The sequence below is a fragment of the Jatropha curcas genome, chromosome 11, assembly GCF_041381405.1.
Source record: "Jatropha curcas cultivar XTBG-Jc1 chromosome 11, XTBG_Jcur_1.0, whole genome shotgun sequence".
Taxonomy (NCBI): Eukaryota; Viridiplantae; Streptophyta; class Magnoliopsida; order Malpighiales; family Euphorbiaceae; genus Jatropha; species Jatropha curcas.
In genome coordinates, this window is record NC_143161.1 from 8,083,346 (window position 1) to 8,109,777 (window position 26,432).

General features: G+C 32.7%; 5 protein-coding genes and 2 pseudogenes across 10 annotated transcripts; 2 read left to right on the forward strand and 5 right to left on the reverse strand.

The window, feature by feature from the left end:
• Nucleotides 1-5,187: 5,187 nt before the first annotated feature.
• Nucleotides 5,188-6,935, forward strand: LOC105641829 (UDP-glycosyltransferase 90A1). Its single transcript, XM_012226444.4, has one exon. It carries the CDS (start codon nt 5,373-5,375, stop codon nt 6,774-6,776), a length of 1,404 nt encoding a protein of 467 aa, XP_012081834.1. The 5' UTR covers nt 5,188-5,372; the 3' UTR covers nt 6,777-6,935.
• A 708-nt stretch (nt 6,936-7,643) lies between these two features.
• On the reverse strand, nt 7,644-11,084 carry LOC105641835 (protein DELETION OF SUV3 SUPPRESSOR 1(I)). Of its 5 annotated transcripts, none has more exons than XM_012226475.4 (3): nt 10,928-11,084; nt 10,710-10,829; nt 7,644-8,025 (listed from the first exon to the last, which is right to left on the reverse strand). In XM_012226475.4, exons 2-3 carry the CDS (start codon nt 10,798-10,800, stop codon nt 7,895-7,897), a joined length of 222 nt encoding a protein of 73 aa, XP_012081865.1. In that variant the 5' UTR covers nt 10,801-10,829; nt 10,928-11,084; the 3' UTR covers nt 7,644-7,894. The 5 variants fall into 5 exon arrangements, with proteins under 5 accessions (XP_012081865.1, XP_012081839.1, XP_089571989.1 ...); XM_012226449.4 differs by having other exon boundaries at nt 7,644-8,031; nt 10,928-11,083; XM_089715863.1 differs by having other exon boundaries at nt 10,710-10,834; nt 10,928-11,044.
• Nucleotides 11,085-11,981: 897 nt separating this feature from the next.
• Nucleotides 11,982-14,608, forward strand: LOC105642994 (receptor-like protein kinase ANXUR1). Its single transcript, XM_089715865.1, has 8 exons — nt 11,982-12,670; nt 12,789-12,824; nt 12,944-13,057; nt 13,146-13,265; nt 13,388-13,606; nt 13,687-13,802; nt 13,881-14,141; nt 14,243-14,608. Exons 1-8 carry the CDS (start codon nt 12,031-12,033, stop codon nt 14,480-14,482), a joined length of 1,746 nt encoding a protein of 581 aa, XP_089571991.1. The 5' UTR covers nt 11,982-12,030; the 3' UTR covers nt 14,483-14,608.
• On the reverse strand, nt 14,490-18,310 carry LOC105643005 (benzaldehyde dehydrogenase, mitochondrial-like; annotated as a pseudogene). The gene is made up of 10 exons (XR_016318696.1): nt 17,943-18,310; nt 17,629-17,773; nt 17,386-17,533; nt 16,739-16,962; nt 16,559-16,647; nt 15,824-15,997; nt 15,574-15,711; nt 15,130-15,267; nt 14,971-15,032; nt 14,490-14,880 (listed from the first exon to the last, which is right to left on the reverse strand). The product of XR_016318696.1 is annotated as a benzaldehyde dehydrogenase, mitochondrial-like (transcript).
• A 68-nt stretch (nt 18,311-18,378) lies between these two features.
• LOC105641865 (cyclic nucleotide-gated ion channel 18) lies at nt 18,379-22,535 on the reverse strand. Its single transcript, XM_012226508.4, has 6 exons — nt 21,854-22,535; nt 21,346-21,558; nt 20,945-21,255; nt 19,791-19,902; nt 19,334-19,570; nt 18,379-19,258 (listed from the first exon to the last, which is right to left on the reverse strand). Exons 1-6 carry the CDS (start codon nt 22,340-22,342, stop codon nt 18,521-18,523), a joined length of 2,100 nt encoding a protein of 699 aa, XP_012081898.1. The 5' UTR covers nt 22,343-22,535; the 3' UTR covers nt 18,379-18,520.
• A 1,048-nt stretch (nt 22,536-23,583) lies between these two features.
• Nucleotides 23,584-24,772, reverse strand: LOC105641871 (uncharacterized). Its single transcript, XM_012226520.4, has one exon. It carries the CDS (start codon nt 24,660-24,662, stop codon nt 23,706-23,708), a length of 957 nt encoding a protein of 318 aa, XP_012081910.1. The 5' UTR covers nt 24,663-24,772; the 3' UTR covers nt 23,584-23,705.
• A 557-nt stretch (nt 24,773-25,329) lies between these two features.
• LOC149492481 (uncharacterized) overlaps nt 25,330-26,432 on the reverse strand; it is a 1,700-nt pseudogene continuing 597 nt past the window's right edge.

The window sequence follows — 26,432 nt, forward strand, 5'->3', positions numbered from 1 at the left end:
ATCGCAAAAATCGGTCGCAAAAGCGCGTTTTTTTTTTTTTTGCAGTGCAGGTACCAACCCACTCATACATATATGCATATGCACTCTTTTATATTTATATATATATATATATAACGATTTATCATTTTTAATCTAATTATCTAATTGTGCATAATTCCATCAAATGTTCATGTTTGGCCTAAGTGTGATATGTTTGCATGAGTTTAATGATATTAACATTTGCTTGTTTCTATGACTACGTAACTAAACAGGCAATGAGGAGAATAACTCATTTTTGCTTTTAATTTCATATGGAAATGTATAGCAGAAACTCTGTTAGCAGCTATTTATTGATTTTAGAAATTTATTATTGCATGAAATGAATGATTTTGGTTTTCAATTAGCATGTTCTAAGTTCTTCCAACTCTAGACTGTGAAGTTTTGTACCGGTAGAGGAATGTGAATTGCAGGGATTAATCAACATAATATCGATAGAAGAACATGAAAAATAAGCCTTCCAATTTATTTTTGTTTAGAAAAATAGTTCATATAAAACTTTATTTTGTGTGTGTACCTTTCAAAGTCATCTTGCATCCACGTTGTGTAAAAAAAAAAGGTGATCTCCTTAAAGCCTAAGCTTTCACTCTGAGGCTGTCTGCTGCACCAGACAGAAACAATATGCAGAAAGTGTGCCAAGCTATTCAATAGCTAGCTGTTTGAAGTGATTGGTGAGAGAACCCACGAAAAGAATTGTGGCAAATTTTGGTATTTACATTTGTGGGTCAGATTTTAAGCGCAAGAGTTCTCCTAAAGATCATATTATGGCCATGCAACTTTATTGGTGTTTCTTCCTTCAAAATAAATATATGTAGTGTGGACCTTCAAAATATAGCAAGTACTTATGAAATGTGTGTATATGTATAAACTATTTTTTATGTTAAGAATGGAATGTTCTGCCAGACTTTTAATTTATATAAAATATAACTTGTGAAGTTTCAAATGAATTAAAATAATTACTACTGGTAGATTGCAAAATGACAAAGTCAAGTTTGTTCATTGCCCCTCAATCTCCCTTGCATGTTAAAAAATGTTTCCCACCAGGAGAAGAATTGCAGGACTTTCTGTTTTTTATAAATGGAATACGTGCTCCACGAATGATTGAGGCAATTGGTTTTCGTAAGGTCATTTCTTGGCTCAAGTCACAACAATGGCAACTTATCGAAATTGAAGTGGTTCTCTAGAGGTTTACAATGCGATTCATACAAATGAACCAGATTTTTCTGATTGAGTCTGGTGAAGACTTTTTAAAATTTTAGTATTTTTTTTTTTTACTTAGAAAATTTTACTTTTAACATTAAATTTTATGAGTTGAAAATCGTAAAATATGACTCCCTTAATTAAAATTGTCTTTATTATTTTTAAGGAGGTTATAAAATGTAATTATGTCGCCTAAATATTATTCCCCCACCTTAAAATTGTAAAATTATTCAAATATTGTCCAATTTTTAATGAAATTAATTATTTTGCATCAAATTAATTATTAATCCTACTTTTAATTTCTTTTCGTCAAAATTATTATTCATTTTTCATTTGTCTCTCTCATTTTTACTGTTACTGTGCCCTTATATCTACAACCAAATGTATTGATATCCTACTCATATAAAAATTTAATTATCGTTGATGCTAAATCCAATATTTATATATTCAAAAAATAATAAAATAAATAAACTTAGCACACGCCTGTAACTTCAATAGATATTAAACAATATCAGAAATAATAATAGTGTTTAATACAAAAAATAAAAAAGAAAATTCAAAACAAAAAATTAAGTATCGCTCCCTTAATTTCTTAAGAAAAACCAAATAATTTAGAAAAAATAACTATTTTAAAAATATTATATGAAATACATATAAATATATATTTCAATAAATAAAGTAGTAGCTTCGAATTCATATCTCTTAACTCTAATCTAATTTTGTTTTTAAAATTTATTTATTTAGTTTCTCACTTCTCATTCATAGTTCTTTCATATATATATATATATATATATATATATATATATATATAGATTTTTTTTCTTTTGATTTATATATATATCTAAAATAAATAAATTCTTCCTAATTACCTCCTCTCCTCTTCTGATTTCTTGTGTTTTACACAACAATATGTTTTTACTATTTCAATTGGCTACACTTAAGTGTTGTATTAGATTTTTTTTTTCTTTTCAAGTTCATAGAATGAATTACTAGCTTAATCATTAATTAGAATAACCAATTTCAATTCTCCATATTAATTAGTTTTTTTATTTATTACTATTTGCATTTTCTCATTATACATATATATATCTTACAACTCTAATAAAAAATAAAATTACCATATATTTGTGCGAAGCACGGGAGGCCGGAGACCATCTAGTAGGCATGGCCACCGGTTCGGTTCTAACCGGAACCAAACCGTACTGTAGACGAACCGAAATCGGACCGAAACAGACGGTTTAAATTTTTAAACCGGAACCGGCGATTCAAGGGCCGGTTAAGGTTCATGTGAATATTAAAAAATGAACCTGAACTGGCCCGGAACCGGTGGTTTCGGTTCGGTTCAAACCGGATCCACAAATAAAATTATTTTTTACTTAAAATTTTTTTAAAAAAAATTTATATCACTTGATTTGATTTATGATGAAAAGAAGAACACAATCATACATAATTTATAAAAAGTAGTGAAAAAAAAAAAAAGCAATATCATTAAATCATTTGACTTAATTGGTAAAAAAAAAGTTCAAATTAGCCGTTTGAACCTTTTTTTTTTTTTTTTTACACATAATTTTTTTCTTTTTACAAATGGACTATTCATGTATAATAGTTCATTTGTAAAAAGAACAAAATTGTGTAAAAAAAAAGGTTAAAACGGCTAGTTTGAGGTGACATTTAATTTTTTTATTTTTGGTAAATAAAATTTATTCATTTTTAATCAATTATTTATTTATTATAATTTACTAAATTATCCAAAAATATAGTTGTTATTTTTCTGTTATAAGGGACAATTTGGGAAACTACATAAATGAAAAATATGTATAAATATGATGATTATTTTTTTCACAACCAATTATATCATATCTCTCATCTTCTTAATATTGCTTTATTTTCATACATTCAATTCTAAATTCCATTAATTTCATCTTCCATTTATTCATTTTTTTTCCATAAGTCCATTTAAAATTATGGCATACAATTCACAAAGCTCTAAGGGAAAGCGAATTGCTCAAAGTGTGGAAGAAATTGATTCAAACGATCCATTGATTGATTTTTCACCAAAATTGAATGATGAAGTTCAATATCAAACTCTAGTTGAGGAATGTTATATTCGTCGTCATCCACCACAAGAAGCAACATCTCCTAATATTTCAATAGGTAAACCACCAAAATCAGATATTTTCAAGAAGCACTTTGCAAAAATTGTTCAAGATAATGGAGAAATCAATGTGGTTCGATGTAATTATTGCAAAAAAGAATAGTTCATGAATTAATAGAAGTTTTTGTTTTAAAATTTTATAATAATTTATTTACTTAATAAAATTTAAACATTTTAAAATTATTATTTATTCATAAATTCGGAATCAAAATTTTAGTATTTTTTTAAAAATTTGCGTAATGCCGGAACAAAATCGGAACCGTAATTTGAACCGTCGGTTCGTCGGAACCGTGCTGAACCGTGCCGGAACCGGAGGTTCAAGGGTCGTTTCCGGTTCAGAATTTTAAACATCTCGAACCGGCGGTTCATTGAACCGGCCATGCCTACCATTTAGTATATATATATATAGCAAGATTTTTTCTCAAGAAATTGACATATAGCATAATCTTTCTATAAAGTTTCCACCTGGCATGTTTTTTTAAGAAATAACATGTGACATATTTTTTTAATTAGCCTCCGCTTAATATGTATTGCAATTAATTAATTCAATGGAAAATCATAAATGTAAAGACATAATAATCAATAATATATGAAACAATAATTATTTGACTTGTAAATGATTTAATAAATAATTCGCTCAATCAAAATTTTTCCACTAAATGAGATGGTCATCAAGATCAGAAAATTATATTTGACTATATACATAAATAGAATTAACTAATAGAATATTTTATTTTGTAACCTTATTATTGTATGTTTTTAAAATAGTTTAATATTATAATTACAATTTACAAAAGATTATCTACTTTTGTCAAATTAAATTTGAACATTGTAAATTTTAAAATTATTTATCTACAAAATAATTATATAAATAGTAATAATATTTTAATAAAAATTGAGACATAAAATTAAAAAAAAATTTATGATAATATTATTTATTAATATTTATTTCTACACTTAGCATTTCATCTCCCTACATTAATTGTCATGTAAGTTAAAACTTTTATTTTGAATTAATTCTTACTAAAATATTATTATTATTGTAATTATTGATTGTCATCTATTATTTCTATGATGACGTTTTTATCATTTAAAATAAAAAATGCTAATATCATAAATTTGAATTTTACAAGTTTGAAAATTATTTATTTACAAATAAGTATATGAATATTAAAAATGAATTTTGATAAAAAATAAAATATTAATATTAAAATTAAAGGTTAAAAATTAATATTTATTAAAATTGTGCGGAAGAACAATTTGGGTTCCTAGTAAAACAAAACGGAAAAAAAAAAAAAAAGTCGAATTGAGTGTCCTTTTTTAATTATTTTCTTTGAATGTTTGTCCTAAATTAATGCCTTTGAATGGAATCTATTCCATCAATACTCCAATTACTATGCTTTTGGAACATGTAGAAGATTACCATACGTTTCTTTTGCACCAATAACCAAATACCACAATTTGTGACACTTCAACAGGTTCTTGTTTTTTTGTTTTTTTTTTTTCCCTAAAGAAAACAAAAAATTCATAAGGCTCTAAGTAGAATAATGTTAAATTTCCTCTTCGACTTGAAAAATTATATAATGAATTTTTTATTAGATATTCTCTCTAATAATGTTTTATTATATATATATATATATATACACTAATAAAAGATATTCTCTCTATTTTCTTTAAAAAAAAATATTTTCTTTATTCCACTTTAATAACAATATTTAATCTTTTTATAAGAATTAAAAAAATAATTAGAATACGTATATTTTCTGAAAATATATGGTAGAATATTTTAGCAATCAAGTTTAGGGAGAAGTCCCCACAAACTCTTCATTTTGATCAGCCTGCAGGCTCTCCACTCTCATCTTTTATCTTTCTTACAGCCACTCCCCACAAACTCTGTGCACATCGAAGTAAATCACATATCTTTATCTAATTATTAACCAAATAGGCTAGACAAGTGCAAAAACTCTGAGACAAGAAGAAGATGGATAGTTACACATCCAGCTATTCACAATTTCATGTCATTTTATTCCCTTTCATGTCAAAAGGGCACACCATCCCAATCCTTCACCTAGCTCACCTCCTTCTCCGCCGCCGCAGCAGCATTGCTATCACCATCTTTACCACTCCGGCAAACCACTCTTTCATTGCTGATTCTCTTGCAGGAACTAGTTCAAGAATTGTTATCCTAAACTTCCCTAAAAATATCCCTCAAGTCCCTTCCGGCATTGAGAGCACCGATAAGCTCCCTTCCATGACTCTCTTTCCTTCATTTGCTTTAGCCACTAAGCTTATGCAACCAGAATTTGAGGATGCCCTTGAAAGTCTTCAACAAGTGAACTTCATGGTTTCGGACGGTTTTCTATGGTGGACTTTAGAGTCTGCAACTAAATATGGCTTTCCAAGATTGGTTTTTTATGGTATGTCTAATTACTCTGTTTCATTGTCAAGAGCTATTCGAGAAGATATGCTTCGTCTTAAGCTGGAGTCAGATGAGGAATTAATCACAGTAACTCGATTTCCATGGATTAAGGTAAGTAGAAGTGAGTTTAAGTCAACTGTTCCACAGGATGAACTACAGTTGGAGTTTATGGTGAAGGCAATAACAGCATCAAAGAGTAGTTATGGTTATATAGTTAATAGTATTTATGAGCTTGAACCAGTTTTTGTGGATTACTTCAATGATCAAGGCGGACCAATGGCTTGGTGTGTTGGACCCCTGTGTTTAGCCAAGCCATCAATGGCTGAATCTGTATTTCATGAGAAACCCACTTGGAATCAATGGTTAGATAAAAAATTAGAGCGAGAAAGTTCAGTTTTATATGTTGCATTTGGGTCTCAAGTTGAGATTTCAGAAGACCAACTTAAAGAGATTGCGATTGGGTTGGAGAAATCTCAAGTAAATTTTTTGTGGGTTATAAGAAAAAAAGAAATAGAACTAAGTGATGGATTTGATTTTGAAGAGAGGGTTAAAGATAGAGGGATTATAGTGAGAGATTGGGTTAATCAAAGAGAGATAATACAGCACAAGAGTATTAAAGGGTTTTTGAGTCATTGCGGATGGAATTCTGTTTTGGAGAGTATATGTGCAGGAGTGCCAATCCTTGCATGGCCTATGATGGCAGAGCAACCTTTTAATGCAAAAATGGTGGTGGAGGAAATAAAAGTAGGGTTAAGAGTACATACATGTGATGGGTCAGTAGAAGGCTTTGTGAAGAGAGAAGTATTGGAGAAGAAGGTGAAAGGGTTGATGGAGGGGGAAAAGGGAAAGGAAGTGAGGAAGAAGGCGAAGGAATATGCAGAGATGGCAAAGAAAGCTATGGAAGAAGGGACTGGGTCTTCATGGCGCACGTTAGACAAGCTTATAGATGAGACATGGAGAAAATAGAAACAAGAGGTTTGGGATGTCAGAAAACTTGCGATCTAGTGCTAGAAAAGACAATGGTAATGGTATAGGATTATGACTTGGTACAGCATATATGATTTATGCTTTTAAGATTCTTCTTTGTAATAGTTTAGTGTTTGTTTATAAATCCACCTTAGGAAACCCATGTATCTGAATTTAGTGATTGTTTTGTTTATTATGTTCCTAAAAATTAAAGATTTTTGGTAGTATTGCACATCCACCTAACTAATAAAAATATTTTTGAATTTTTGATTTTATAAGCAAAAAGATTGATTTAACATGTGAATAGTACAATTTTTAAACGATTTTTACTTGAATCTTACAAATTTAATGTTACAAATTTAAGGTTTCAATGTGCAATTTTATAAGTTGTACAGTGTGCAAAAGATCAAAATAAAAATTAAAGGTGTTACAAGATTTTTTTTGAGAAATATAGGGTGAATACAAGTATTTGGCCATAAGTTATACTCTAATTTGATGCTAATTGATTAATAACAATTTCTTTTTGGATATGTTTAGAGTGGTTAATAACAATTTCATTCCCCTTTTTATATATATCTAAAGCACTCGACAATATTTGACTTTATTTTCTTGAAAAAAAAAAGATTCAAAAGTCTTCAAAAATAATTTTCATGAATTTCTTTTTTCAAAAATAAATTTGTTTGCATTTATGATAAAGACATAAAAGAAGATAACAGCAGATGCTGATGAATCTCGAAGAATGTAAAGGGTGCTAAGGCTAAGCTATCCCACAAACAAATAATGCAGACAAAATCACACCCCATCGACATCACTAAGACCGACTCTGGAAACGAAAAAAGAGAATAATAATAAAGGGTGCGGAAGGAATTTAAGGTCAGAACTAATTTAAATGTTTAATGCATTTGTTGCAAATACAACAATCCATGCGATTGAAATATTAAAATTTGCTAAGATATCAAGTTGCCTATATGTTCATATTCAAATATCATTCAGTATCTCAACCAACAAGCATAAGAAATACACATTTATGGCACTGATGCACTGGTATCAAACCTAAGTTCGTCTTCTACCTAGTCAGATGGCAGCTTAATCAGCACATAAACACGAACATTTTAACTTCAGCCCTTCTGTGAGTTGTTTTCAAGTTCCTTCTTGAGCTGCAGAGAGAAGTCATCATTAACATCATCATCGTCCCACTCGTCTTCCCATTGTTGTGTTGCTTCTTTTCCTTCCACCTTGCTATCCCATTCTGTCACTGGGAATGGATAGTCCCAATGATCATCAAATAAAATAGTAATAATAATAAAATAAAGAAAAAACGAAGCAAAATGTAAGGAAGAAACAATAAAGTATATCAGCATGATGTCTATTCAGTATTCAGTAGTTTCAACATTGTAACATTCATAGTTGGTAAATGCAACTGATAAGTAAGAAACCCAGTTGACCATAAGAGAAGCATAAAGTTCAATGGCGGAATTACAGCAAGACAAGTAGTTTGCTAATTTGATTTCGTATTTATTAGGGACAAAGCTACATGGTGGAGGAGAGGGGCAATTGCCCCCCCTCCTATTTTTTTTTTAAAAAAAAAATCCCTTTATAACTCTGTGATTTGAACCTTCGCCTAGAGGAATTTTAAGACACCTTTAACCATTTTGCCCCCTCCTTTTTTTCATAATATTCTCTTAATAAATTTTTATAGTAGTTTGCATCCCTCCTTTATAAATCCAAGCTTTGTCCCTAGTATTCATTGGACTGCAACTCATAGCACATAATGCCAATATAAGGAGGTGATCGAAGATTAAAATCGATAATAAAAACTCTATTTTCTTGATCATGAGGCACACAACAAAAAATAATAATAAAAGCACAATCAAGAACAAGTTTGCTTACTTATTTGTGCCAACAGAATAAAAAAAAAGAATCATATTTCCTCTACCTTTTGGTCAGATAATATATATGTATTGAAAAAAGACAGATTTTGCTCCTGCTTTTTTTTTTTTTTTTAAATAAAAAAAGGGAGATAGAAAAACAAGACTTAAATGAAGAAAAGAAAAAATTGGATAATATGTGAAGAGATGTCTTTTTCACCAAATATTACCAAGCTAGTTGTCACTTAGACCTCAGTCAAAATACATTACATGCGTTTTGCTAAAAAGACCTATGTAGACAGAAAGTAATGTCAACAACTGCCAAAAATAAAATTAAACTGAGCTAAATGGTCAAAGGCCAAAGCATAAGATTGCATTTTCATCCTAAAATCAAATGCACATGAACATGTCAATCAGTTTACTACTGTGGAAACCAAATATAATTGTAATTTCTGGGACTCCAACCCTGAATAATAATACATATTTACATTGCAATACTACACAGAAGCAACACTGGAAGGAGGCTTAAACATGGGATCCAAAAAAAACGTTAGAAACAGACCATTTGCATCAGTTCACGAGCCTACTAAATGCCAGCTAACTTACAGCAACTCCCTTCAGATATTTGATTTCCTCTTTCCCCAAGCATAATTGACACTGGAAATCAGTACTTCCAACTGAGGCTTCCTACTAGCTCAATATTTCAATACAAAGGAAAGGATTTAACAGAATTGCAATCTCACGAGGCATAATTTTTTCAAAAAAAAAAAAAAACAAATCTGAAATCAAGAAGATGACTCTCCAAATGAACAGCTCATGGTTAAAGAATGGCCCAAGTTCCTGCCATTCAACAGGTACTTCATCTATAGACGAGCAATTCTCAGAATTTTATAGGAATTTGGATTTATTGTCAAATTTGGATTCGTCCTACTCGTTATAAAATACACCTTTTCTATCGAACCTTGAAGCTTATGGAATTATGGTTAAAAGTAAAAGATAAACCCAAACAGCAATTTATTTATTTTTTTCTCATTTAGAAAACGCAAACTGCTGCTTCATTGTGACGCATAACATCCGTGCCTATTACTAGGCTATCATAATATAGATCTCCATATTATTTTGCTTCTATTTCTTTCTCATTTTTTTTCCTCGAAACTATAAATAAATCTTAAAGAATCCAACAAATGATGATAATGTCATTATAAAATTTTGGATTGGTACCATGAAACACTAATCCTCCCTTCTCAAAGGCGTTTCTTACCATCAGTTGCAACTTCCTAAAGGAAGTTAATCACATAAAGCTTCTAGAATGCCCAAGGAAGCAAGACAATAACAAATTGAAATAAGGCCTTCCAGGCGCATGCCATAATCTAACAGTCATTATCTTACTTCTTAGAGTTATGAGAAAACTAACTATAGATACATAACAAGTCTCACTCCTAAAGGTAAACTAATTGAGAACAACTACACAGATCACCATTTTCCATTTTATAATATTAGGGACAAACATTTGTCTGGCACTAAGGCAGTTATCATTTCCTTTTTTCCACTTCAACAACAAATAATTCTTTACCTCTGTTCCCTGTTTCCGCTCAGAATATGTATAGGTTAAAATAGGATTTAATATTCCATCTTCTTGTGAATCCACCCTTCTCTTATTCCATACCATTTTGCATTGTCGCACTCTCATTTCAACTATGCAAAATTTGACATTACACCCAAAAGTGACTACTTCATAGCACAATATGAGTAGTGGCAATTTCATAAAAGTTAATTCTATACTTAAGAATTAGTCCATTACAGACAATAAGATCAAATCCCAAATATAGTTAGCCATTTAAATAGATAAAACTACGAAGTCAGAAAGGGGAAAAAACTAAAAATAATTAATTTACCCATAAACCAGATAATTCAACAAAATTATGCGATTCACAATAGCTTATCAAATTGATGTAAAGCCAAACAATCAGTCACGAAGGTAACCAGTTTACAATAAGAGGAACATATTGAATCGATTAATCATATTACAGAATTAATTAACAAATACAAAATCCCAAAAAATTACCTTCATTGATCTCAAATTCTTCAAACTCATCATCATCGTCGAACAAATCGATTTTTGGATCCTCAGTGGCTGACTTGGGTTCCTTCTCCATATTTAACCTCGATGAATCCTTTCAAAAACCTTTTCTTAACAAAAGTCACTAAATCAGGTGATCAACTAAGCTTGTCATAGTACAAAATACATCAAATTTTAACAAAGAATCGCCTAATAATATATACCTGTAGATGTAGAGAGAGCAAAGGCTTCCTTGCTTGCTTGCTTGCTTGACAGACTGACTTCTTCTTCCGCCGGGAAAGTGACTCGGACAATTTCTTTTGTAGTGCGAATTTGCGATTGTGAGTGATCATGGGTCAAAATAGCCCGCCCAGCCTCAGACCGAAATGGGCCGCTAAAAAACCAGGCTTCTGGTGTTACTGGCCCAATCTAAGAATCAGTTAATAATGACAATAGTATATTATTATTATTTTGTGGAAAACTTTTATTGATAAATATAATATAAGTCCATCATAATATTTTCCACTCTCTTAAAAGAAATTAGAAATGTAAATGTAGATGCACACCAAGATATAGCCTGATAAGTGCATATAAAACCTGACGATATATTATTATTATTAATTTTTGTAAATACATGGTAAAAAACCAATTACGTTGCTTAGCCTTGTAAGCATGAAGAGGCCTATGCGAGTAATGACAACGGCAAGAACCAAGTTGGAAAAGAAATGTTGTAAATAGACAAAGTTTCACATAGATTTAAACTTTAAGCAAGAGGCTAAGATGGAGATCAGCATCTCCAAATCATATTCATATAATATACTTGATTTCACATGCTCTTTTTTTCATTGAAAATTGTAAAGTAAGCCCTCTTTTCTTCTTGACAGAGTCAAATGTTTTAAGGTTTGTTTGCAATTTGCAAAACTTATGGCTTTGGTAGCAAACTCCTCTTGACTTGTACTAACTGTCATTAACTGTCACTGCTTCTCTTGAGATTGTTTGTTTTTTTTCTCTTGAAAGTTCATTTCCCTTTACTGACGTACTTTCACAAACACACAAGAAGTTAAAAGATAATTGTCCAACTTCAAAAGAAGACTAGCCATCTTGTATTCCTTTGTTGTTTCTGCATTGGCCGGCAATGGAGAGAAAGACAAGAATTTGGTCGATTGCTTCTTTTCTTGAATGGACGGTGCATCCAAAACCCTTTGTAATTATTGTTTATAATTGTGTTTATCCAAAATGATACTGATAATTATAATCTTCTCATTGTGGTTAAAAAGTTTTTCTTTGCTTCATTAGTCTCAGTTCGTCTATACAAGTACTTGATGCAATGATTGAGCATCTCATTTGGTATAGAACTCATAGCTGCATACTCTTGTTGATGATCTCAATCAGTTTCACAGTTTCTCAGCCTCCTGTAGCTGGCTGCAGCCTTGATTTGCCATCTTCTTTGCCTGATTATAATAACTCAAGTTGCACAGAGGGAGATTGGGGCGGATTCCTATCGAAAAATTGTTGTGGGTCAGCTTTTCATTCCTACCTTCATGCAGTGGGGCGGAGGGCTAATCGAACGGGACTTATATACCTGAATTCCACTGAGCAAAGCAGTTGCCTGGCTGAAATGGAAAAATCTGAAGCAGATGTCTTTAGTTGTGGGATTGACAAGCTGACAAGTGGGTTGGGAGGGTGTTCTGATTTCTCTGTTGCCAATGTTAGTCATAGGCTGGGGAAGGAACTGAAAAGTTTGTCTGAAAATTGCAAATTTGATGGTTCTGATAAAGAATCAGGGGAATTATGCAGTTCCTGCATAAATAGTTGGCAGTACATAAAAGAAAAGCATCCTAGTGGAAATGATATTTGTAGGTTTGCAATTCTGATTTCTTTAACAAGTACTAGGATTGATGATGAAATTTATATTCACAGAGTTTTCAAATGCCTCGAGAATGATAAGAAGCAATTCATCAGCAATGGTAAGTACTAAGTAGCTTGATGAAACAAAGTTGCACCACAGAATCATAAGTTTCAATTTCACATTAGATTTCCTGCAAAATGTATACATAAATTGCAAATCTTTATCAGATACAGCAGAACCAGAAGGGAAAATGAAGCCTAAAATTAGTACAGGTATTTCTCTGTCAGTCTATACATTAAACATGCAAATCTTTTATGATATCAATGACACTATATTTACTAATGCATAAATAAAGTTGTTTCTGACAATAGAGAATTGTACTTGGAAACAGGTATCTGGATCCTAATTGGTTGCCTTATAGGAATTGCAGTGATAATAATAACTGTTGCCACAAAAAATATGTCTAGATGTTGTCAAAAATCAAAAAATCCACCTAAAAAGAATGGTATGCAGAAAAATTACTTTATACTCACGTGAAAAATTATTATTTCTGCTTAATTTGGTATAAAGATAGGCTGATTCTGTAAATTCAGTGGCAGCATTTAGGAACATGCGACTAAAGGAATCTCGTTGTTCGAAATTTCCACTTAAGGAGATTTGTTCCGCTACTGAGAATCTAAGTGAAAAGAATCTCATTGGTGAAGGAACTGCAGGTAAGTTTAAATTTTCTAACCAAATGAAGCATATGCAGAAATGTGCGAAAAATATAATGAAGCAACTGATAAGTAAATATTAGTGAAAGGTTCTCACTTTATGAGCCTTGTTAATGTGCCAGGAAAGGTATACAAAGGGATATTGTCAAATAATCAGCATGTTGCAATTAAGCACATAATCAACGAAGCGAATGCAGAAACTGTTGTTAGGGAATTAACGAGCTTATCGCACGTAAGGCACCGGAATCTTGTAGCTTTGCTGGGATATTGTGTAAGAGATGACGAGTGTTTTCTAATCTATGAGCTTTGCCCTTATGGAAATCTCTCAGAGTGGATTTACGGTATTCCCTTCGCCATCTCAAGTTTCATTTTTCTGTTATGCACTTCAAACGCTTACAAATATGAAATTTATTCACTATAGGGAAAGACAAGGTCCTATCTTGGATCCAGCGGCTTGAGATTGCAATTGATAGTGCTCAGGGTCTTTGGTTTCTGCATACATATGCAGAAGGCTGCATTGTTCACCGCGATGTCAAGGTCTGTCTCGGACTAAACTTATGCATATCCAAATTCTACTTCTTGTTTGCTATAACATTTTTCATTTTCCTTTTGCAGCCTACAAACATCCTCCTAGGACCAAATTTCGAAGCGAAGCTGTCAGATTTTGGATTGTCTAAGGTTATCAACCAGGGTGAAACCCATGTCAGCTCAGAAGTAAGAGGAACATTTGGTTATGTCGACCCTGAGTACCGAAATAATCACCATGTAAATTCATCAGGCGATGTTTATAGCTTTGGAATAGTACTTCTGCAGATTCTATCAGGAAAGAGGGTTATTAATATGAATCTGAAGAATCCAATGCCATTGGATAAAATGGTAAGTACCATAGTTCTTTTTTTTTTTTTTTTTTTTTTGTTTGTTTGTCCATTTTAGTAATTTTTGAAAACTTCTTTGTTAATTCTATTTTTGCTTCCCAGGCAAAATCCATAACCAGAGGAGGCAGCATAATAGAATTTGCAGATCCTAAGCTGAATGGAGAATATTCAGCAGAAGCTTTTGTTCTAGTATTTCAGCTAGCATTGTCATGCACAGCACTTAAGCAACAAAGACCAACAATGGAGCAAGTTGTTGTAAAATTACAACAAGCCCTTGATGTATCAACAAGGGCAAAAGCCTCTACTCCTGAAACTTCACCTGACCGGCTTTCACTTTGTTAATGGGAAATCTGTTGAACTGTTAGATAATTATAAGAATGCTTTTTTACAAACATTCATTGAGCTAAAAAAGTCTAAAACATATGATCCAAAATTATTATTATTTCTATAACTAGAATTCATGTTATTATAACCATGCCAGTTTATACAAAGGAGTGACAACAGCTTTAATCTGCAAGTAGTTGCTAAGGCCATAAATACCCTTTTCTCTGCCTTGACTGCTCATCTTATACCCACCAAAAGGAATTGCAGCATCAAATATATCATAACAGTTTATCCATACGGATCCAACACGTAATGCACGAGTTGAAGTGTTGGCAGTGTCCATGTTCGGAGTAAAAACTCCAGCTGCTAGTCCAAATCGACTTGCATTTGCTCTCTGAGCCACTTCATCTAGGTCCCTATCAAATGAAATTAAAGCATAAATCAGACAGGTTAAAAAGCATAATACATTAACACCTGCAATAATTAATGTATGTTTAATAGCTTACTTGTATTTTAAGATAGTCTGTACTGGGCCAAAGATCTCATCTTGTGCTATCAACATGTTGTCCTGGTTAAGATAAGTATCAGAATTTTATTAATTGCAGTTTTTCCTTCATTGTGTTTGAAGCTGTTAATTGCTGAAACATTAGCAGTAAAAACAGCACCTTAACATTTGAAAAAATAGTTGGTTGAACATAATAGCCCTTAGAGCCGCATCTATCACCTCCAATTTCTAGTGTAGCACCACTTTCAACACCAGATATTATGTATGTAAGTATCTTCTTGAACTGTGTCTCATCAATCTAAAATAAATAGAAAAAAAAAAAAAGAAACAAAAACAAGAACCATTATATTGGATGTGACTAGTATTTGGCATTGTCAATGTAAAGGCATATGCTAGGACATGATTCTCAAATGCAGAAGCAGAAAGCCTTTTTCTAGAGGAAAATAATACAAAACAGAAAATATCAACCCTAAAATTGTTCATTCTAAGAATTAAAAGTTTGACATATATTCTCGAAAATGATCAATTCTTTTTCTTTCTTAACAGATTTTTCATTTCCATTCTGTCTCTCAATTAGTTTTTGTTTGTTTCTGATACTGGTTACCTGAGGACCTTCTTGGACTCCCTTTTCAAAAGGATCTCCAACTACACGTTTTGAAGCACAGATCTTTGATTTCTCTACAAATTCGTCAGAAACGCATTCATGTACAAATGTACGAGACCCAGCACAACATCATTGACCCTGCAAAGGAAGTCATTGTATGACCATTAACTGACACCAAAGTTAAAAAAGAATATTATTCATAAATGACAAATCTAACTTCTCCAATGCTGGAATTTTCAATGCACAAAACCTGGTTAAAGAACAATGCAAAATCTGCAAGCTCCACAGCCTGATCGATATCAGCATCCTCACATATAATAAAAGGAGATTTTCCTCCAAGCTCTAAAGTCACTGACTTGAGGTTGCTCATTGCCGCCATTTCAAGTATTTTCTTACCAGTCTCAGTTGATCCTGTGAAAGCAATCTGTGAAGAAAGTAAAACCCGTTATGGTAATTTGTAATCCCATCTTAATAGGAATAGTTGGGATGAAAAACTACCTGTTTGTTATAAATTTTATGGAATTCAACATTAACTAAACAAGATTATATAATTTGCAAATAATGCTATACTTCAAATTCATTTACACTAAACACGGGTAGTTTTCAGCATTTTTTGCATACAGTGATTTCACTTGCGACTCAGACATGCCCAATTTGAATATTGAATGATTGCAGACACTGTACCTGACGGTTGAATATAATTATGTTACAAATATTTAGCCCTTGGTTGGCGTGAACAAATTACGAATTTCAAGTATAGGATTCACTTGCAAATGATAAAATTTGAAAATGGTTTAGTAATGTTGAAATCCTCAAAAATGAATTTATAAGAGTAAATGAATATTTTTCTTTCATACCAAACATAAAAACATGAATTTCAAATGCATTCCATAAAATTTTGTGGACCTCATTTATAACAAGGAATATTTATAAACAGTGAGACCTTTGTGTGCAAAGATAAGTAGATTGCTGCTTGTAAACTTACCTTGTCAACACCCATATGACTACAAAGAGATGCACCAGCAGTAGGACCAAAGCCAGAAACCACATTTAGAACACCAGGAGGAAGCCAGCCTGTAGTGCAGAATACATTGAGACTGAAGATCGATATATATTCATCAAATTACTTTCTTTCTCGGTATTATCATAAATATCAGGTTTGAACATACTTCATGCAATAATTTTGTCACATAAAGAGCAGAAAGTGGTGTTTGCTCTGCAGTCTTTAGAAAAACTCCATTAGCACATGCTAATGCAGGGCAAATCTTCCAAGCATACATGAGAAAAGGAAAATTCCACGGAATAATTTGTCCTGCAACACCAATAGGTTCGTGCAAGGTTTGCACATGGTATGATCCATCATGAGACCATGAATCTTGTCTGCCCACCCTGGAGTACATGAAGAGAAAATTTCGGGTGCATTTGGCATTATTATCTAGCAACAATTGGAAAACATTAAAGTTTGTTTTCACGGTCAATTGTTCTAACTCATAAAGAGTCAAAGCAGCTAAACAGTACTCTTAAACTGCTATTTCCAACTCTTAAATGGTGTTTTCTTGAAAAAGCAATTTCAATCTCAATGTCAAATAGATTCCCAGAACACTAATACCTTCAGGCTATATTTTGTGAGGCATAATGGATCACAATGTAATGTAATCTAAAACATTTCTAATCTAAACATTGCACTAGGAATAACTTTGATTATATTATATTAAGTTTCATTACAGCTTACCAAATATTAAACTTAATGCATTCATAAATGCAAAAAGACATAAAATGAGCATATAAGAAAATCATTTTTCTTTCACCTACCAGCATAATATCGAATCATATGTTTCGGTACTTCCAACATTAGCAACCTGATCATAAGGTTTTCCGCCGTCCCAAGTTTAAGTGCTGAAACTTTATCTATGTTCTTTTCAATTAAATCTGCAGATCTGTATAGTATGCATGATCTTTCCTGCATATAACAGAAAGCATTAACATTTGGTATCAACAATTCCGCTTAACACAGCAAAAACGAAATGCAGAAAAAATTGTTCTGTACTTTCTTACATAAGGGGCAATTTTTGGCCATGGCCCTTCATCAAACGCCTTGCGGGCAGCAGAGACTGCCCGCTTTATGCCTTCGGCATCACCTTCAGCAACATGCCTAATTACATTCCCTGTTCTTGGATCCAAGCATGTGAACGTCTGCCCGCTTTATGCCTTCAGCATCACCTTCAGCAACATGCCTAATTACATTCCCTGTTCTTGGATCCAAGCATGTGAACGTCTTGCCTACGTAACCAAATGACGGTATAGTTATCAAACAAAAGGTATTGAAATATTGTAAGACTTTACAATGAAAATATCAAAGATTAAGAAACAAGCCTGATGCTGCATCGACGAATTTTCCATCGATTAGAAGCTGATTGTGTTCAATTTTAACATAAGGATTAAATGGTCTCTCAATTGAAGCAGAAGTAGTAAACCTACTGATGACTCTTTCCCAGTTACCAAAAGAAGCAGAAAAAGGGAAAGAAGAGGAAAGTTTTCGAGTGGCCATGATAGTGATGCACTGAATGTTGTTGAAGAGTTGCCATTTGTACAAATTATATAAATGCAGTGTAGAGATATTTTTTCGCTCTTCACTCTCATCTTGCCATTTGGACAATGAAGTTTGAGAAACTGAAATGATCCAGATTTTCTGGACTGCAAAATCAAATCTTTCTTTCTCTGATATTTTCAAAATAAAAAAAAAATAAAAGAAAAGAAAGAAAAAGCGGTCAAGATTTAAATAATTGAGCTTTTCTAGATAAGTGATTGAGTGTATAGAGTTGTGAATATGATTATTGATGCTAGTCTAGTAGTACAAATTTTACATAAATATTATACAAGTTCCTAACTAATTTCTCTTTGGCTCATTTTATTTATTTATTTAGTTTCTGGTTAGTTTATGTACTAACTAAACATCTTCTCGGTCTATAGAGAAATCTTGTGGTTTAAACAACTGGGGCATCTTATAACTAGAAGAACCAGATTCACGAACTTTTTGATGGGTTCCTTTCCTTGTATTTGCAGCAAATTTTGAAGCCAAGATTGTAGCTCCAAGCTGCTGGGCATTCTGTGGATTTTCAATTTTCTCACCGTTCTCATCCTCATAATATTCATACTCTTCCTCAGGTAGCATAATGTAAGAAAGACTCTCTCGCGATGCCAACTCCTTTGCCAGCTTTCTTTTCTGATATCTTCTCCAAACAGCTTGTATCAAGCAAGCAGCCCATGTTCTCCATTGGTGAGAATAGTACCTAAAGGCATGTTGTAGCTTCTTGCTTTGAAGTCTCTTAAATTGTTTCGCGAAAAATGTAAGGTCGTCAGCTTGAAGTGAGAAAGCTTCAACTTCAGAAAGTGCTTTTACAGTCCGAGTTGAAGAAGGCAAGCTTGCAGTAGAATTGGGCATAAGAGCCCATGTAAGTAATTCCTCGCCGCAGAAATCACCGGGTCTAAGGGTGATGGAGTTGAAGAATCCGGTCCTCCCTCCATTAGTTGTTGAGCTTTCTAATTGTCCTCTGATTATAAATAGCATCTCATTTACTGGATCACCCTCTCGAACTATATAGTTTCCCTGAGTACTCAAAGAAGAGACGAGGCGTTCGCATATGGCATCAAGTAGCTGGTCATCCATTTGTGAAAAGAATGGGACCTGTGAAATGAAAGATTGAAAATATGAGATAGAAGAATAATTTTAAAAATTAAAACAGAAAGATAAATAACATACGCGGCGAACTAAGGCCAGACATAAATGTCGCTGAATTTCTCGTCGAAGGTCCAATGGCAGGGACTTCACAATGGATTCTTCATGAACTCCTCTTGTAGCAAGCCATTTGTACTGAACAAAACGTCGAACTCGATCCTGCAAATCTGGAGGTAATTGGCGATGCCTCATCCACTCTTCTGTATCTCTTCGCTTAATCCTCCATTCTTCCACTCTTACCGTCATAGATTGCAAATTAGTCTGCAAGAATGAGAACAAGAAAAAAATTACTCAGAACCAGTGTTTGCAAACCATTTCCATTCATACCAATGATCTCACAGATGAAATAAATTTGCATGCTAAAACAAAAGGTTTTTACTTGGTTATTGTAGCTGTACTGAAAAATGCATTAAATGAATACAAAGAGCCCTTTAACATCATGTGACAATAAGAATGGAATTCAGATGGTAGCATGAAATACCTGCATGTTGCCAATCAACTGTGCGGAGAGAACTAAACCGAGAATGCATGTAATAATGCAGAAGAGATTCTCACCAAGAAATGTGGTGGTCTCCAAAGTCTGTGCATATGAGCTGGGAACAGGACAAAAGTCAGCATGAACAATGAAATCAACAATAAAAGAAAAAATTCACCAGATGCCATGCAATTATCACACAGCCATAGGGATGAAAAACAACTGAATTTGTAGAATCACTACATGGCACTCAATTTGATAAGGATAATATGCAGTGGGTTATTTATGCAAATTACTCTTAGCAACCTTTTGTACCATAATCTGTATTCTTTAAATTAATTGTGTCCCTTTTGCATTTTTAAGCCTTGTGGTTTTTTTGGACTAACATTCTTTCAGAAAAGAAAAGTTAAAAGAAGATCTTGATTTTGCAGGACATATAAAGTTTGCTAACGGAAAACTAAATTCATGCGATTGATCATCAGCTCCACTAATATCACAGAAAGTTGCAGAACTCTTAATTTCCATTTCCATTCATGCAATCTCTTTGTGAAAGATGATCATCATCAATTCTAATTCATAGACAGAAACACTAGATAATTTACAAAGCCTGATTGAGCATATTAGTCCTTGACTCATTACAGTCCCCAATTTTAAGGCCTGACACGGCATCATACATGGACATTGCAATGTACTTCACATGGAGCATGGCTAGAAAATGTGCTTGCTGATTCTAAAGTATTTAGGACATACAATTAATTAACGCCAAACAAATAGATGAATAGAAACATTATAATTATAAGTTCATCAAGATTTAGATAAATGGAGCACGCAATTCACAATTCCACATGGAGGACAAGCTAGAGTAATGAAAAACATAAGGACACTTGTTGAAGCCAATTCCTCATCAAAGAATTTACAGGATTTCAGAGAGATCCAACTAATGGGATATGCTTACAAATGATATGAAAGAAAAACTAATTGAACAAAAGAAAAATAGAAGTACTTCTAATAGGATTTCTGAGCAATAATTTAGCACAATTTTGCCACAAGGCCAATCCAAAGATATAATGCTTTTATGGGACTTTTCTTTTTTTTTTTTTTTTTTCTTTTCTACAAAAAGATGGGTTAGCTTTAAGTTGGAACTATAGTGAAAATCATACCTTAAATTTCTTAAGCCCCACCAGAGACAGTACAAGTACTTCTCAATGAAAGTTGAGGCAGCAACATTATTTGTAAAAGCTTCAGCAAATATTCCAAACTCAAATCTGATATTTGTATCTTGTGGATCACAATTAGCAGGGACACGGGTCACATTCCGCCAATATTGACGTTCGAATTGTCCCAAACTGTTACAATCTAGAAAACTCTCAATGCAACCTATAAGTCCCCCTTTATTCTCCTTTGAACACTCCGATTTCCAGCAGTAAAATTCCCTACTCAAAGACAACAGGTACCATGAAGCTCCCAGTGTCTGCAACAATAGTAAACATCGATAATCATTTAAAATTTTAATAACTAAACAATGAGAGGACACTTAAAAAAGAGGTGACCTGATGCTTACATGACTAGCAAGCATGTAAAGGAGGAGATTATATGCAGCTCCTGCCCAGGCAGTCTTAGCAACAAAACCAGTAGTTTTTACAATGCGTTGATGCAAGGGGAAGATAACAAACATTCTGGGAATATATTGAATAAGAACCATAAGAGAGAGTGTATTGTTGGCATGATCAGCTCTACTATCTCTTGTAGCTGGAATTACTACCCAAATAACAGTCTGCAAAGAAAAAAAATTTACAATCACCTAAAAATCCTGAAACATGATTAATTAGCAATGCTGCAATTCGAAAATAAAAATAAAAATAAAATAAAATAACCTATTGTCATAATCTGTTATTTAATCAATGAACATAAGCATGGACTCCTGAATTCTAAGAAATTGAGCAAATAGACTATGACAAAAATTAAAATAAGGTGAAAAAGAATTAAAGTGAAGGCTAAGAATAGCTTTTATATCTCTTTCATATTCCAATTACAGCAACAAAATCATAATATTCGCAATTGCAGCTTACCTGGGGAAGCGGAAGCGCGGCTGCTAAATCAATAACAAAATCGGACTTAAGATAACGCATGGCGATCTCCTTAGCGTCCATGACGAGTTCGCCCCGCCCAAAAACGCGAGAATTCGGGGCAACAAAAGCCGTACGAAACTTCATGATTATATGCAGCACGAAGAATAAATCAGATATTGATCTAAAATAGGTGATTAAGATAGCGAGATGATTGTCGTTGCTTAAACAGAGGCCGTCGAAATTCGCATAAGGGAGGAAGAAGAAAAGAGGATCGATGAAGAGAGCAATAATAGAGGTTATAAGGAAGACGTAATTCCAATAGGTGACAATGTCGCTGTCCGGATCGAGGATCTGGTACCGCCATAGGATAAGGAGAGGGTGAACTTCAGAAACGGAGTTTGTGACAGAGAGGGATTGGGAAGTGAGTTGTTGGTGGAGACGCCGAAGATGGCGGAACTGCGACTTTGGGTTCTGGATTAATCTATTCATCTTCCATGGCGGAGTCCTGTGGTAAATCGGATTCCGCGGCAAGAGGAAAGAAAGCCAGAGAGAAAAAAAAAAATTTTAAAGGAAAGACATTAACTAATTGAATAAGCAAGAACTGAAAGTTGCTGGGAAAGAGAGAAGGTGGAGAGGTGGTTATGATTTTTCAAGAGATTTTCGCGGGAAATGGGAGAAGAGACGTTGAATACGGAGGGAAGATAGGGAAAGAGCGGGAAAGGCCGAGAAAATTATATTTTGTGCTCCACATATTGGTCAATTTGTTGACTTTCAATTACCAAATAAAATTTTTCTTTTTCTTTTTTTTTTTTGAATTTTCTGATTGAATTATGTAGTTACTGAAAAGAATTTATTAAGGAAAATTTTAAAAAAGAATTGAAATGTGATTTTCTTTTTTGGACAAAGGTGATAGCAAGTAAAATTATCTCAATAATGGAGACTTCAACATTCAAACCTCAAATGCATATGATTTATTTTCACTAATTTAGAAATATGTGATTGTTTTGAATTTGTCATATCATTAGTCGGTTTTAATATTTCTTATTTAGATTTAATAAAATAAAAAAAAGTTTTATATTTTCTCTCACAATTTAAATATCATTTAGACAAAAATAAAAAATTACTCAAAAGATAAATATATACAAGAGACAAAAAAAAAAAAGCTATAATTTTTGGAATCTTTCCCAAAAAAAATTAATCAATTTTATTTTAAAAATTAAAAATTTCAATAACCCCAATTTAAAAATTTATATATTTTTAAAAGAAATAAATGTTTGTACTTTCATTTATAAACAAAGAGAATGAATTAAACCATCAGGAAAGGACAGAAGACCAACCTAACCGCACTTAATTAATTAATTTTATTCATAGAATTTGACATAATATAATATTGGATTCAAAATTGTGAATGAAATACAATTTTTGGAATATAATTTAAATTTTTTTTATAATTTTCATATGTGAATAATTTTGATTTAAATTGAAATAATGTATATTTTTAAGCATAATTCTTCATTTAATCAACATACTTGAAAAAACAAAGTTTGAACTTAATTCTTTGTGTTTAGACATTCATTTCCATTTCCATTTTTAAAAGCCTTATGCTCATCCTCTCGTGTTGTACTATAACCTTTTCTTATTCTGAGCATTATTTTGCAGTTGAAGCTATTTCTTTTTTTCAACCTCTCAAATAGAAATTAAGTATGCTTTTATGAAAGAATGCAGAAAAATAAAATTCAAACTGAATGTACTAATATAGATATCAAAATAAAATTGACAGGAAGCAATCTATTTCAGGGGACTAAATTGAACTTATTTACTTTTATGCTTAATAGTTACATCTTTAAATTGATCACTGCTCAACTCTTCTAATCCCTTCCTCTGCATCGATCTTTCCTTCCAAACTTTGCTTCTTACAATCATAAAAGTAAACCACAAAGATTACCCACTTTAACACAACGCCGAAGCAAATAAAGCCACTCTGCAGTACTGTTCTCATAACTTCACCTCCTCCTGTCTTAAATCCTGCATATAGTAATGATAATCTCAGGGCAACCCTCCAACCAAAGAACACAAGCATTAGAAAAAACCCATAAAGCCTGCTTCCTCTGCTTAGATATGATGAAGCAATTATTGCCACATCGCCTTGTTTCTCTTCTAAAACTGAAATCACAATACCCATATCCCAAATAGCACTCCAATCTATATATTTGATCAGTAAAGATATATAAAGAACCAAAAATGGTACTGTAAAGAAAAAAGCAGTGTATCCAATCAATATGTATGGTAGTAAGGAGACTAATCCAAAGGAAATAAGAGAAGCTAATAGAAGAACATAAATAGATGTGATTAGAGGACCCTTAAGTCTTGTTTCATTGATGAATCTGCTAAACATGGCTTTAAGATTCATAGCCTTCTCCTCTTTGTAGATCAATGATGTTATTTCCACTACAGCAACTGTGTTAAGCAGATCCAAGAAATGTAAGATCCCTAAATAGAACAGAACTAATAGAAGAAACTTGCGAGAAATCTTTCCGATCCATTTTTCGAAATTTAGAAGTGCTTCATAGCTGTATTCGAAGTTGCCATAAGGATTATCAGGAGTAATAGTTTCTTGTATGATATATCTTGTTTCAATGATGGTTTTCTGGAAGATAATTTCATACACACTTGAAAAGCAAAATAGAGGGAGAGAGGTAAGGAAAGCAAAGATGATGAAATTGGGATTTTTGAAAGGGATTCTTAGAGATTCTTTGATTATGCCAAAGAACCCTAGTTTTCCTTCCCTTACAATTTGGGAGTTTTCCATCTTCCCCTTTGGAATCTTGAAATCTTTGGTTGATTTAAGAATGAGGATATATTTTGTTCAATGGTTTTAGTCTTTGTGGAAGTTGACTTGTGTTTTTACTCCACACAGCAAGGTCAATGATAATAGAAGAAATTTCTTTGATTTTATCCATCCTTTGAGCCCCACCGTTGACTCTTGATTGATTTGCTTATTGTTAATGAAGTCATCGTTTTGATGCATAGCAGAACGTTCTCTTTAGGACCACACAAAAACCAATTCCACCGGTATAAACGCTAAACACTGGTTAAAAAATTATTATCGAAGACAGCCTTGACTGTGAAAGGCATCATTAAAGCATTTAGCATGTCAAATTAACAAAACTTTTCCTTTGCTTTTGCTCTTGTTCTTGGACAGATTCACATAGATAATCCCCTTGTTGGGATTAAGGCTTACTCGAGTAGATTCGGACATTTGTTGTACATGAGAGTGCGGGCACATTCGCAATTTTTAATCAATATTGAAAATAGACCCATTATGTTATTTGTCTTTCTTTTTTCTTGGAACTACAAAGCCTGACTATAAAATTTACCAAATTTTTCTTAAATTTGGAACATAAATAGGAAAAGCATAGACATGCCTGGTTATATAATAATTAGCCAAAAAAGATCAAGCACCAAAAGAACAGTAATTAAAAGAAATTATAAAGTTTACAATCTAAAATTTTCCATTCTCAACATCAGGTTTCTTCTCAAGAAACCTCTTTTTACAATCATAAAAGTAAACTGTAAAAGCTACCCCCTTCACTACATTCCCCAAGCAAAGCAAGCAAACTTCCCCAGTTGTGATCATAACGAAACTTCTCTCAACCCAGCCTGCTTGGAAACACAATAATTTTAAACCAATCTTCCAAACAAAAAACACAAGCATTAACAGAAATCCGCAATTCCGGTTGCCTCTGCTGATATAAGCTGAGACTCCAAATGCTATATATCCATGTTTCCCTGCCAAAATTGAAATCACCATACCCATGTTCCATATAGCACTCCACTCCACTCCACACATTTTTTGAACAAAGAAATAAAAGCCAGCACAAACCATGCCTTAAATACGCTCACTGACGTCAAAATTTGTACTGAAAACTATACTAACCCAATCACAGTAAGAGAAGCTAATATAAACGAATAAATTGATGTAATTAAAGGTCCTGTAAAACCCACCTTTTGAAAAGGTCTGCATAAAGTTTCCTTGAGATTATTATTTTCTGTTTCTTGTTCTGTATAAATCACTGACGCCAAAGAAACTGTAGTGATAGAGTTGAAGAGGTCTAGGAAATCACAAATTGATAGAAACAGAAAACCTGATGAGAGATATGATAAAAAGACATGTTCTTTTAGTTGCTGGATGTTAGTGTTTGAAAGGAAAAGAAAGAAATATATCTGCTAAAAAGTGATGTTTAAAGAAGAGTATGAAGGAGAAAGAAGACAAATTGATATTATTTAGTTCAAACTGTGAATTTATACATAATAAAATAACAAACTTATCTACTCTATTGTCACTGCATATCAGAAGATAAAAACTAACTGAGAAAATAATGCTAAAAATTAGGAGAATAAAATATTTGGTATTGACTTCTTTTGCTGGAAACTAAAATGCCAATGCTTCAACACTCCTCCTTGGCATTTTGGTGATAAACACCTATCTTACGTCTCAGAACTTCAAATCTTTCCTTAGGCAATGATTTTCTGAAAATATCCGCTAACTGGTCTTCCGATGAACAATGAACAAGTAACA